Source organism: Camellia sinensis, chromosome 13, assembly GCF_055761805.1.
Source record: "Camellia sinensis isolate YWXY chromosome 13, ASM5576180v1, whole genome shotgun sequence".
NCBI classification, from domain to species: Eukaryota; Viridiplantae; Streptophyta; class Magnoliopsida; order Ericales; family Theaceae; genus Camellia; species Camellia sinensis.
In genome coordinates, this window is record NC_138973.1 from 259,367 (window position 1) to 273,742 (window position 14,376).

General features: G+C 36.6%; 1 protein-coding gene across 5 annotated transcripts; it reads right to left on the reverse strand.

Moving 5' to 3' along the window:
* Nucleotides 1-131: 131 nt before the first annotated feature.
* On the reverse strand, nucleotides 132-14,174 carry LOC114263609 (polyadenylate-binding protein-interacting protein 7). Of its 5 annotated transcripts, XM_082901104.1 has the most exons (8): nucleotides 13,793-14,121; nucleotides 12,963-13,015; nucleotides 12,462-12,521; nucleotides 11,607-12,295; nucleotides 7,007-7,457; nucleotides 6,834-6,904; nucleotides 1,399-1,523; nucleotides 132-814 (listed from the first exon to the last, which is right to left on the reverse strand). In XM_082901104.1, the coding sequence occupies exons 4-8, from the start codon at nucleotides 12,087-12,089 to the stop codon at nucleotides 511-513; spliced, it is 1,434 nt and encodes a 477-aa protein (XP_082757230.1). In that variant the 5' UTR covers nucleotides 12,090-12,295; nucleotides 12,462-12,521; nucleotides 12,963-13,015; nucleotides 13,793-14,121; the 3' UTR covers nucleotides 132-510. The 5 variants fall into 5 exon arrangements, with proteins under 5 accessions (XP_082757230.1, XP_082757228.1, XP_028059977.1 ...); XM_082901102.1 differs by having other exon boundaries at nucleotides 11,607-12,521; nucleotides 13,793-14,160; XM_028204176.2 differs by lacking the exon at nucleotides 12,963-13,015.
* Nucleotides 14,175-14,376: the final 202 nt, after the last annotated feature.

Sequence of the window (14,376 nt, forward strand, 5' to 3'; positions counted from 1 at the left end):
ATTATTACAGTTTAAATATTAAGGGAGGGTCCTCCTGCTGCATCTCTCAATCATTTAGGATCCTGCTCCTGCAACTACAAATCTTAATGGCAATTTCAAATATCATCAGAGCCCTTCATGGAGACTGTAAATGCATGAGAAATTGAACTATCATGTAAATCAAATCTAACAGTTACAACTGAAATTTAAAAGAAATTGAAAAAAAAAAAAAAAAAAAAAAGAATAAAGATACAAAGTTACAAAAGAGTGCCCACAGACCGGCCGATGGAGATCCCCAATTGCTCCCAAATGTAATTCCACTACCGACTGATTAAACCTTAATGACACATTTCTGACTTTCTTTTTTCCCTTCAGAAATTGTCTTTTCTTTTTTCCTTTTTTCCTTTTTTCCTCTTGCAGAACCGGACTACTCCCCATATACAAGATACAAGATACAAGAATGTTTGATAACTGATTTCTTGGGTTATGGCTGCTGTGTGTCAAAAACGTCCTCCTAAACGTCCCTGACTCTCAATATATCATAACCTGAAGCAGCCCTGGCTGTAGTTCAGAGTAGTCAAGGCCCTCCTGCTCAAGCAGATAGCGCTGGATGGCAACTGGAAGTCTCGCAGGAGTGCGAGAACCCCTAGTGTGGTGGCCTGTTCCGACACATATATAAACCTGCAGCCTCTGCTCCGCTGTCCTAGCTGTGCTCCTCAACTGTGACAGCTCACGCTTAAGGACATGAATGGCTTCACTCACATGCAGTCCATGCAAGTCTATTATCCTCTCCTGTCCCCTCCCATTACCCTGCATCTCAGGACTAACCGGATTCCTGCCAACCAATAAAAAAACACCCAAAATAAACTTGAAACTTTCTTAGACAAATTAAAAAAATGGTCTTAAATCATAGTACTCCCAGCATCACTTAGTTTTGCATGGGTACAGATCCTCTCCATTTAATGAATGAAATCAATGGGTGCAAAAGCTCTACATCAACCACTTTTATTGTAAGGTGGTGTGGTGGTAGCTGATATAATGGCAGCATCGGTGGTTGATGTAGCATGGTGAGCTGTGGCGGCGTGTCAGGAAGTGATGAGTGTTAGTCTCCAACACAGACATGCCACCTTACCTTTTGAGAAGTATTTGTGCGTCCATAACAGGTTGTTTCATTAAATACACAAGCGTGCCTCTTTTAGACATGGATAGAGTTCTTTAAAATGTTAGCATGACCCAATTGACCTATGATTGCAAAAGTTCGATGAAAAGCATACATGTCAACAGACAACTTACTTTCCCTTTTTATTTATTTTTGTAAAAGACAATTTCAAGGTAAGGTGTAGATTAGAATTAATAGGCCCACTTCAAATCCTATTCCAAGACAGACAAATGCTCTGAGAGCAGGCATGGACAACAAACCTCTGACGATAAATAGATTCTTGAGCTTTTCCATGAGCTGCCTTCATGCGCATGTTGTGTAGCTGCCCTTTCACACTCAGTTCCTTTGCTAAAGCCTTGTTACCAATTAGATAAGCCTGCCGTGCCTGTTTTTATTATACAAAAAGAAGGGGTTAAAGAAAACATGCGGTAGAACTAGAAACTAAAAGCAGTTTTACTGGGGAAAAAATATTACATGACCGATCAAAATTGAAGTCTGCACTATAGTCGAAAATATTTACAGCTCAATGGCTGGTAAATAGGGTGCTAGCAATGGATCTTGGAATGTTCAACAACAGTTCATTTTTCAAATTGACCATCTTGTTATTGTTGGAATGTGTCTCACATTGCCTAGAGTTACCCCATTTGTGCTAGATATAAGGCTCTAATTTCCCTCTTCTTGATATCTGAGTTTTAAGAAGTGTGGGCAGGAAACTAGAGCCTTACAACAAGCACAGATGGGGCAACTCCAGGCAATGTGGGGCACATTCCAACACACCCTCCTGGACCACAACATACAACAACCAGATAAACGGCACACCAATCACAGACCCAACCAAGCTCTGATACCAAGTTCAATTTTGTAACAAGGCAATAAGGTTGAATATGGAAAAATAATAGAGACAGAAAAAAGAAAACAAAGAATATAAGTTTAACGTGGCTCAACCAATAGACCTACATCAATACACACAAAGCCCTATGGGCTACATCTTTCATTCACTCAACTTAATACTCTTGTTTACATGATACACCATATATATAGAGTGGGAGACATAATCAAATCTCTTCAATTAAGGAATTGAAATAATTCAAAGATACAAAAAATCATAAGCACAAATATGGGATCTCCATTTATTATGACATCTTCCATATCTTCTGATATTTTTGACAATATAATTTTGTCTCCAACACTCCCCCTCAAGTTGGAACATGGAACGGTTTAAGTGAAGTGTCCCAACTTGAACTCAAAAATATGATGATCATCACAAACAATTACAATTAAGTTGTTGAAAATCAGCAACAATTGTAGTAACTCCAATAACAATTTCAGAGAACATAGGTAAGGAATCAACATCTTGCAACAGATAAATGTTCATAGAATCAGTCATGATAGCAGAAAGAGAAACCAACTGAGAGAGAGGCCGCAACAAGGCCGAAAAAACAGCGTATTACAATGAATGCTACCAAACAAATCAGTGGCCCAAAACAAAAAAGAACCAAATATGTGCTTACCACATTAACACAAAGACCTTTAAAGGATAAAGTAGCAGCCAGAAAACTCTGTGTATCACAGAATAATGCTACCAACACACTGGCAACCCCGAAACAAATAAAAAACTACAAAGTTTGCTTACCACATCAGCAAATCAATGATCAACACAAGGAAAAGGGAAAATCACCTTGATAACAAAAAATATGGAGTGAGAAATAACTCTAGAGAGAAACATGCCTAGGGTTTGGTAGGCTCTAACACCAAGTTGAATTTTGTAACAAGGCAATAAGGTTGAATATAGAGAAATAATAGAGACGGAAAAGAGAAAAGAAAGAACAAAGATTTAATGTTGTTTAACTAATATTGGCCTACATCCACACACACACACAAAGTCTTGTGGGCTACATCTTTCATTCACTCAACTTAATACTCTTGTTTACATGATACGCCATTATATAGGCCTTCATATCTTCATATCTTCTGATACAATCAAATCAAATCAAATCCCTTCATATCTTCTGATATCTTTGACAATATAATTTTGTCTCCAACAGTTATCAGTCAGTCCAACAGATAACAATCCTATGGATGTCATAGGATTCATATTAACTTGTTATCAGCCTAACAGCTTAGTGACTTTAGACCTATTCGTTTAGTTACATCCTTGTACAAGATTTTGGGAAGGTGCTATCAAAAAGACTAAGGCCTATCTTGGGAGAAACTATATCTATGGTACAAGGGTGTGTTTATGAAGGGTTGGTAGGTTTTAGTTGTTCTTTTGGTGGCGAATGAATTAATGGAAAAATATAGAGTGTTGAACAAAGAAGGTCTCATTTTCAAAAGTGGATTTTGAGAAAGTATATGAACATGTTGATTGTCAGTTTTGAATTTGTAATGCAAAGAAAGGGATTTGGAGATAGATGGATCCCAATGTGTTTTCTTTTTTTTTTTGTATTAGTGAACCCAAGGTGCTTGTCGATTTGTAATATCTCTGTCATTGTTAACATAAACGTAGGGAATACCTTTAGGGCATCTGAAGAACTTAGACAAGGTGACCTATTATCTCCTTCTCTCTTTATCTTGGTGGCAGGTGTATTGGTGAAGTTGATTGATAAGGCTCAGGAGACTGAATTAGTTGATGGGTTTGTTATCAAATGGGATAAGATTTGTGTCTCACTTATAGCATGCGGATGATATTATCTTTTTTTCTTCTGGGAAGGAAAGTAAGACAGTTAATCTATTATCAATGTTGAGGATTTTTTAACTTGTCTTTGAATTTAAAGTTAATTTGAACAGAAGTAGCATAGTGGGCATTAACTTGAAGCAAAGTGTAGCGTACGACAGGCATTTTAGGATGCCCTATCGAGAGTTTTCCTTTCAAGTATTTGGATCTTCCATTGGGAGCTAATCCTAGAGTTGTCTCTTATTGTGCTCCAGTATCAGAAAACGTTAAGAGGGGTGGAAGAAAGCATTGTTATCCAAAGGGATAAATATACTTTAGTGCTGTCTATGTTGAACAGTATTCCCATTAACTATTTGTCTTTGTTTAAGATTCCAATTGTGATTGTGAATAATATTGAAAAAATGATGAAGGATTTTCTTCGTGAAGGTCGGGACAAGAGCAAGAAGGATCGCTTAGTGAATGGGGAGGTAATTTCTCTCTCTAACAAGAAATGATTGTGGCTAGGAAAATTGCTCTCCTTGAAAAATGGTTCTAGAGATACCGCTTTGACTGATTCATTATAGCATTCCATTAATAAAAAAGTAAGTACGAGATGCAAGTTAATGATAGGGATACTCTTGTGGTTAGTAAGGGTAATTGTCGATCTCCATGAAAATCTCTCATATTCTTCCGCTTTTGTCTAGATTCCTTTCTTTAAAAGTGGGTAATGGAGAAAATGTCTACCTTTCGTTGACCCAAAAAAAAAAGGAGAAAATGTCCTTTTTTGGTAGGATGTTTCCTTGGGTGGGAAGGATGGCACAAAGGGAATAAAGATCATTTAGTGAATTGGGACGTAGTTTCTCTCTCCAAGGAGAAATGAAGTTTAGCCAATGGCAACATTGTGGCTAGGAAAATTGCCCCATCTTGGAAGGTGGTTATGGAGATTCCCCATTGAGTGAGTCATCATGGCATTCGATTACAAAAAATAAGTACAAGATGCAAGTTATTAACATAAACACTCCTATGGTTAGCAGGGGTAATTATCAATTTCCATGTAAATCTATCTCTCATATTCTTCAGCTTTTGTCTAAAATTTATTTATTTATTATTTGATTGGCACTAGGGTGTCTAGATCAAAACCTGACTAATCCCCAAGGGTGCACAGGCCCTCGGCAAGGAGATTTTCGCAAATGCACGATGGTTAATTCAAGAGTTTTTCCCCAGTCAAATGCCCCAAGAAATTGTTAGCACTTAAGAAGTTTCGATCCCTGAACCCTAGAGGGAGCACACCCCAAAGACCTTGCCACCAGGCAAACCCCATAGGGTTTGCTTTTGTCTAAATTTCGGTCTTTGAAAGTAGCTAATGAGGGAAATGTCCATTTTTGGAAGAATGTTTGGATGGGTGATTCTTCTTTTGATGTGTCATTACCACATTTATATCAAGTAGCTTGCTATCATAATGCTTCCATTTCTACTTTAGCTTGTTCTAGTTTGACATTGTTTTCATGAAATCTCAATTTTATTAGAAATTTTAATGATCAGGAAACTCTTGAGTTGGCATCTTTGCTGTCATTGCTAGATTGCTTTTCATTGTCTCCAAATGTGTTGACTAAGCGGGTTTGGCTCATTCACTTTTCTGGTGTCTTTTCATGCAAGTCCTTCGATAAAATCATCGATAAGCCCAACGTTCCTTCTTTTTCCCTTTTGGAAAGCATCAATACCTCTTAAAGTGAAGATATTTATGTGATCTTTGGCTCATGGAAGAATCATGACTAATGATAACTTTCAAAAGAGGAGGCCTAATCGCTATCTTTGTCCTCAATGGTGCATCACGTGTAAAAGGAGTGAGGAATCTTTGGATCACTTATTCTTGCACTGTCATGAGGCATTGGATTTTTGGCATCGACTCTTTTGTTTGGTTGATACCCTTTAGGTGGTACCAAGCACGTGTGCATATGATTTTAATTAATTTTTGTAGCTTCAGAGGTAAAAAGAAAGCAAAAGTGCTATAATATTGTGTTGAACTCTGGATTTTTTTAGGTATTTGGTCGGAAAGGAATGCAATGATCTTTGAGAAAAGGAAAGTAAAAGTGCTATGACATGAAGTCATTGTTTTGGAATCTTAGTGTGTTACTTGGAATCGTTTTGGGCTTCTATTTCGCCTGCATTTAAAGGTATCCGTTCTTTTTGATCTCCAAAGATTGGGGAGCTATTTGTGATATATAAGTCCTCTATATTTGAAGAGGACTCCTTCAAAACACACACACCCCGCCCCCCCTCCCCCCCAAAATAAATAAATAAATAAAGAACCCTTCAAGCAACAAAATCCCTTGAAGACTTCCCCTCAAAAATAAAGAACCCTCCAAGCAACGAAATCCCTTAACGACTTTCCCTCAAACTATAACATGAAAACTTCATGTGACTGCATTTCCCCTTTAGAAAACGCGGCAAAGTTGTTAAACCCCCTTTACATTATCAAGGAAATAGTTTGCTTAGATTTCTCATAACAATCCAAGAAAATGAGAAATACATCAAAACCAGAAGCATTCACATTTTCAACTACACAAGCACAAATCGGTAACTTCTGTTTGGGAACTGATAATTCCAACCCTCAATCTAATAAACAAGCAATGCTATCCAATATCCGTAATCATTTTCTTCTCAAATAGTGGAAAAAAAAATTGGAGTTGCTACAACCAAAAGAACAAAGCTCATCCCCAATGATAACAACAGCCGGCATGGCCAATACAACATACAAATTTAATTATAGTTGAGACGTCCATGTAATGTGATGTTGCGTGTAAATCAAATGTGGACCAATGAAGTACAGAAGACGTATCATTATTCTAAAATCTACAGAAGCATAGTTCAAGAAAAAAATCTCAACTAAACTGAAGTGATGCCATGGACTGATTAGAGGTCATTGTGCCTGTCACTGCTAATGATATACTGCATGTGTGGTGTTGTTTTGCCGGTGAGGGGTGGTGAATCTCAACTCCCAAAACTGATTACATTGATCAATCCAGGTTTTGTAGGACATACCTGTTCAAAGTACGCATTACGTAAGCGTGCATGGTCACGAGCTTCCTCCCGCATTTCAGAGTACATATTTGCTGTCATCTCAACAATGTTAAAAGTATATATACATGCAGAAGAATTTTTCCCACAATCAAAGTTTTATAAAGCGAGTAAATTTGTTGACACAGAAGTATTACCCACTGCTTCTCCAGTTTCTAGCCAAACAGGAGCTGTCCGGGATGAACTCCGACTTTGTAATCTATCACCATAGATGCTCCTCCCCTGCCCGCTGCTGTAAGAGCTAGCCAAAAGATGTGCACTTCTACTTGAGCCAACACTAGCATCAGCAGAACCATTTCGTTCATACTTCCATATACCAGAATCCTGAGATGACATTTTCCTGACAGCTGAAGCAAAATCAGTAGCACCTCTCGTAGGGATTGAAGAGCTAGATTTGAATAAAAGCATACTGTCCTTGCTGGAAGACCGGTAAGGACTACCACTTTGTTGGATATCATCTCCAGCATATTTTGGCAAACCATTTTGACCATCATGCACAGAAAGTGCAGGAAAATCCAGTGCACTGAGATTTGGTGCTGACAAGGCCTTTGAGTTGAGATTCTGATTCAAACCACCATCAACTTGCAGCTACAGTCCAAACAAAATCAACCGTAAAAGACCTTAGGGAAGATACAAGTATCTCATGTACTTCTAGGCTTAGACTTAATAAGATTTGAGAATCACTCAAGGAATCTAAATAGTACACAAATATGAAAAACATCTTGGCCTTGTTTGGTTTGTATCTAAAGATACAATTTTTGAAAAAAAATCTCAAAAGAAAATTGTTTGGTTAAAAATTTTTGAAAAAAAATTTCAAAATTACTTCTCTCTACTACACATCAACCAGTCATTTTTTCTCTCTCCCCTCTCTTTCTCTCACATCGTACACATCAATTAATTACTTTTTCTCTCACACCCATCTATCAACAACAAAAAAAAAATTAAATCATCCAAAACTCCAAATCTATTCTCAAAACATACAACACCAAACAAATTTTTAAATTTTGTAAACTCTTTTTAGAAAATTATTTTTCAAAATTGTTTCACAAATACAAACCAAACATGGCCCTTAAGTTTCAAAATCCAACAATCAAGTGACTGATTACTGATACAGCATAACTCGCAAATTATGAAAACATATTAATAATTCCAAGCTTAATATATGAATGTAGACACCCATTTTGACCAACTACAATACTTAAGCCTGTTGCCAAATCACTACCCGATGAGGAGAATGCAGAAATAAAATTATGAAGATTCCATCAATAACATAATGATGTGGAACTACCCTCACCCTGTCAGCCATACTTCCTCCCAAAACCGGACAGTTGCTAACTTGACATGTCGAGCCAATCCTTTAAATTTTAACACCTTTCAATCATTGTTAGATCTTTATTTATCAAAAAAAAAAAAACATTGTCAAATCTTTAATTTTGTTCATACATACTTTAGAATCACTTTTTTTGCCCCAAAAACCTATGAAGCGCGGACACGGACACGGACACGGGACACGGCAATTTTTAAAAAATGGGGACACGGACACAGCAAGGGACACGGTAGATTTTTAAATTTTTTTATAAATATTTTTATTTTAATACACATTAATTATTTTATTTGTTTATTATATTTTTTAAATAATGTGTTCCAATTAATTTTTTTTTTTTATTTTACATACATGTGTCTATTTTTTTTTTATTAATATGTATAAGTATATATTATCTTATAATATGTATTATTTATTATCTTATAAATATATTATATGTATAATAACTGTTATATAATATAATAGTTATATAACAATAATATAATAGTTATATAATAATAACTAAGTTGATGTCATCCTTATAACTGTTATATATATATGAATCAAGAAGATGAAAGAAGATAAAGACGCGATAGAGAGAGAGAGGAAGCAGCGATCGATAGCGATTGCGATCGCGATCGCGAAGGAGAGAGAGAAGGTGAGAGAGAGATCTCATCGAAGTCGAAGGGGATGGAGGTCAAGGTCGATGGCTTCCGGTGGTCGAAGTCACGGAGATCGACAGGCGAGTCGATTGGATCGAAAGCCAGGTTCGTTTCAAGACCTTTACTCTTCTTTTTTGCTCTGTGTCCAGATTTGGACACGCGTGTCCAGATTTGGTGGACACACGTCTCCGCCGTGTCCCCTGCAAAAAAATAATTAAATTAAAAGGACACGCCACCCGACGTGTCCCGTACGTGTCCTCGGCGTGTCCCCAGCATGTCCCCGTGTCAGACATTGTCACGGCATGAAATCTGCCGTGTCCATGCTTCATAGCCAAAAACTCTGAAACAGACCCAAAATGAGACCCAGACAAAGCCAGCCGAGTAAGGGCGGCTGACCCTATGCTTGGGCTGGGCCGACCATGTGCCCTGGCCAGCTAATTTGATCCTCAGATTGGTTTCGCACAATTTGTTCGGAATTAGTCTGATTTTCTCTGCATCCCATATTGGAAAATGAACCCTAAAACTCCTCCGACACCTCCTACATATACCCCAAGCCTCTTCACCAAAAATAACACCGAAAATCTCTAAGAAACGTTGCGAGCATGGGTGAAAAACCGCAACTCCACTTTGTGTTTCTTTAGTTCATCTTTTTAATCAAAACTTTGAGTTTACTTCCCAAACTTTGGTGGGTCCTACATCAAGTCGAGCTCGAAGGAAATTCAAGAAGGTTAAGAGTTCGAGAATCCAAGGGCCACCCAAATAAATTGGTGGTGCCTTCTGTTTCAAGGTTAGTCTTTCTTTTTGTTTACTTAGTGTAGTATGTGTGTTTTTTTTTTTTTTATGATTGATCTTTTTGTGTTTAAAATTATTTTCCTCCGTACATTCACTGGAGTAGGTTTTTATTTGCATCCTTGTTTGGCTTTCATTAAGCTTGTGTTGTGGCCACTTCATTCTAGATTGGGTCATAATACGATTTTTTTATCATTCAGTTTTCTGTGAAGTAATATCATGATCTTATCACATCTTTGACATAGCCTTGATATTAGCTTCATCTTCATCATGGATGACAAGATGATCATATCACATGCTTGATATGGTCATTTTGTGGGAATTATTATCTAAAATTGAATACATTCAATGTTTGTTTTATATTCACAGTTCATCTTTTTCTGTGCCTATGACAGATCCATGTTTTGCATGATTAGGGCTTCTATATGTTTTCCATTTAGCTAGTTTCTTCCTATATTGCTTTCATGGTAGATTAGGATTTTCCAGCACAGCTTTTTCTTTAGCATGTTCATACTTATCATCATTAGTTAGCATGATGTGAGCATGTCATTTACTGTGTTATAATGAGCATGGTACAACCAAATGAACCAGATAGTTGAACAGTGATCCCTCTTAGGTCATGTGGACAACCACTCAATCACTTCATATGGTTGTACTCTCCTCCCCGAATCTATGTACGATTTTAAATATTTGGTTTTTGTGAGTGGGGTGGTTGGTTGTGTATTCCTTGATCTATCAAAGGGGACGCACATGGTGAAAAGCCCTTTTGCTAGCTTAATTACTTTTTTTTCTCTCTTTATTATTTCTTTCATATATGGATGATTATTTGCTTCCTTAATTTTTTATTATTATATATGCACATGGTAGTTTCCTTTCTAAAATAGATAGGATTTGAGGAATACCCAAAAACCTCATATTTTAATTGAAGTGGGGCCTTTTTCAAATGATGGTATGTCCCACCTTGGATAAGCTTTGTATCCTCATCTCAATTACCTACTTTATTTCATCTTTGTTTTATAACTGCCTTTCATGTATTGAGGAACCAACAATGTCGAGTAGGAACCAATCTTATGGTTGAGTGAGATGGGTGCCTTAACACCTTCTCATCTTGTACCTTAGCCCCTAACTTGGCTCTTTGGTGACATTAAGCAGTGCCTTCCTTTTGGAGTCATTTTGAGTATGGATACCCTAAACAAAAAACCAAGTGGCAACTCTGTCGATTGGATCTCCAATTCAATAGTTAGTGCCTCATGGAAAATCGAATTTGTGAGTTTCGAAGTAAAAAGGATATTTACCTATGAGCCGTTGATATTATATGCCTAAGAAACTAGATGCTAAAATAAGAACTACAGTTGCACTGAGTCACGTCAGTCATTCATGGGTTCATTGCCTACCAAAGGAAAGTATGTGAGGGATTGCTCTCCACAGTTAGCATTAACCCTACCATCCAACCCTACAAAAAATTTCAGCACATGTGTGAAGAATCTTTTTAGAAAGAAGAAGAACTCTTATGATTCAGACCAACTTACTAGTCTTTTCCTTGGTCAATAATCATAAAAACAATGAACTTTCTAGTCATTCATATGACAAACAAATATCTTATCCGAAGCATTCTAAGCCACTATGACCGTTTATATATTTTCCTCCAATTTTTGACATGCCAAAAAACATTTCATCCTAAAAATAATAATCTTGCTACAAGAATGATAATCTTTTAATTAAATTCGGGGAAACTAAGGTTCAACTTCAAATACCAGTTGTATGAAGAAAAAAAAGGGGGAGAGGGGGATGCAAAAAAAAAAAATCAATTTTAGACAGAATATGCAGCTGACAGTAGCTCCCCAAACTTCATATAACCTGAAGTTTTGTACTATTTACATAGAAAGGCTATGTTTTTTCCACATGCTGCCAAACTAAATCTAGACCCTCTAAGAAATATACAAAATCCACTCCACTTGGCTAAAGTTAAAGAGTTGATCATACCTCAAGCTGAGTAAGCATTTCAATTGTCAGGTTCAAGTCACCTCCATTTGCAAAGTACACCTCTGCAAGGCTCTCAGCAGCAAAACCAGGAAATTGTGAGGCCAAAAACTCAAGAGGATTGATCTCCATATGCTCTGCCATCTCTTGCTCATTTAGCATACCCTGTCTAGAATTATCATTATAAAGAGGCCCCTCTCTAACATTGGAAATAAGCTGATCATTGCTCACAATTGGCTTGTCCCAGGGTTTATTTGGGAAATGAAGGAAGTTTGCTGATGATGCATCTTCACTGTAGGATGGAACAGAATATCTCATATTCTCAAAGTTGTTCCCATTGATTCCATGAGAAGACAATTCATGCTGTTCTTTCAACATAAAACCACTACTCATAGAAGTAGAGAACCTCAAGGTTTCATTGCCATCTTGTAAGGATAGGGTCGAAAAAGGAATGTTGTTGATTCCCTGAGATTCATATTCCCCCATAACCTTAAAATCAGGAGTGATATCATCAGGGAGCTGGTGGCGCCAGTACTGGTGAGCCTCTTCATCAGAATTATTTGAAATTGATGACTCTGATCGATCTAGTACTGCTTTTCCTAATGTCCCAGACACAGAGACACCTAAGCCTGTAGACACATCTGCAGTACTAGTGCTTCCAGAGGATGATCTGAGAGCAAAGGGAACGAACTCTGCAGCATTTGGATTCAAACTGGTCACCTTACCTGGGGAACTTAGCTTTTTATCATTGGTAGGGGCCCCTTTATTGGACAAGCTCATTCTCTACTCTATTTTTTTTTTTTTTTTTTTTTTTTTTGGGGGGGGGGGTTAAATAGGGAAAGAGCAAAAAGACTTTACATGCATAAGAAGACTTCTGACTAAGGGATTCACAAAGTTGCACTGAGCATTATCCAAATCCTGTAAAACATATTAAGACTACAAATTAGTCATCCTGGCAAAAACTGCCATTTGATGATGCATAATTCAGTCCCTGCCACAGCTGACTAACATCCATCATCTCAAACACAACTAATACCTGCAACTGTGCAGAAAAAGAAAAAAAAAAAAAAGAGAGAGAGAGAGAGCTTTAGGGGGGGGGAATGGCGTGAATTACACTGACCTCCCTTGAGATTTGGAGAAAATACTGCAAGTCCCACAGTTTTGGTATAATTACACTGACCTCTCTTTTAGTAAGAATAAAGAGACCAAAACTAATGCAAATGGTACAAAGGCCCAAACGTCTATAATACATTTCAATGTAAATGAAATGACAATAATTTTTTTATAAAAAGGGGGGCCAAGTGCTAGATGAATTAAAACCTTAAGAGAACCCAATATAATTAAAATTGTGAGACTTACCGTATTTTTCCTAAATTTCAAGGTAGATCGGTGTAATTCTCCACTGATCTACCCTGAAAAAAGAAAGGGAAAAAAAAAAAAAAAAGCTTCAATATATGTGTTATATAGTGATTAAATGGTATTATTTACTAACTAGATTAAGTGTATTAAGATAAACTATAATCAAAGGGGCTGTATGTAAAGCATGTCATAATAAGTACCAACTGACTAATACAAGCCATTAACTACACAGAATATGCAGACCATTCCCAATAAATCATCTCACGTCACCACACAATTGAGAGTGAGGTTATAAGCTTTAAGCCTGAAACCTATAAAATGAGTTAAACAAAAATAAAAACAAGCCGTAATAAATACCCAATTATGCATTATTGTTATCTACAAATGATTTATAAAAAAAAAAAAAAATTGAAAAAGACGCAAAATCATAGGAATTCGTAACAAACTTAAGTCGACAGACAAAAAACAATTAGTTAAATTTCAACATGGAACCAAATAACACGTTCACCCAGAAATAGAAAAAGGAGCAAATCGAACAAAAACCCTAACCAGAAAATCCAAGATCGAAATTAACAGCAATAATCTGACGATCAGATATACAAAATAAACATATATAAGCATGAAGCATCAAGAGACAGAACAAGCAGGAAAGAAAAACACAAACTCGCATTTGAGAGATCTGAACAAATCTAAAGCAGATATAAAATTAGAACAAAAAACAGAGAGGATTAAATCAGAATAAAATAATCTGTATGGATACGATAAAAGAAGTAGAAGATCTGGCGGTAAAGGATGATGACGAAATGAAGATGCAGATGTTATGTATATACCTTTGCAAAGCTCTATGATTGAAGAAAGCAAATCGAATCGATCCATCGGCCAAGATAAGGATGAGAGGTACTGTACACACAGCTAGCGAGAGAGAGAGAGAGAGACAGAGACTATAAAGACACACAGAAAAAGATATTTAATTTTTTCTTCAGAGTTAATTGAGAAGTATTGGCCTGCTGTACCTATCTGAGCTTCAGGTTTTTCGTCCCTCCCTCCCCTCTCCGTCTCCCTGGTTTTGTTTTTCTTTTTTCCTTTTTTTTTTTTTTTCTTTCAAAACCCCTTCGCTTCACGACCACAAAATAAAAAGTAAGAAACCCAACCCTTCGCCACTCGATTTGACGACTCTCACTGTTTTGAACTAGGTAGCATGATTTGGGAAGTGGGTTTGAATAGGTTTGGAACTGCTTTAGTTAAAAAAATAAAATAAATTATTTTAGTTATAGTAAATAAAATATTATATTTAATTCATAATTAGTATTTTTTTTTTATAAAAAAAAGTTAAAAAATTAAAAAGTTAAAAAGTCATTCTCAAACTAAACTTTTTAATCCAGACTAAAATAATTATAAAAAAATTAAAAAATCA

Coding starts and splice junctions, on each gene's coding strand:
- LOC114263609 (XM_028204175.2), bottom strand. CDS start 12,383: ATGAGCTTGTCCAATAAAGGGGCCCCTACCAATGATAAAAAGCTAAGT. Junction 7,458..11,606: donor AAATGCTTACTCAGCTTGAG/GTATGATCAACT, acceptor TTTGGACTGTAG/CTGCAAGTTGATGGTGGTTT. Junction 6,905..7,006: donor AGAAACTGGAGAAGCAGTGG/GTAATACTTCTG, acceptor TTGAGATGACAG/CAAATATGTACTCTGAAATG.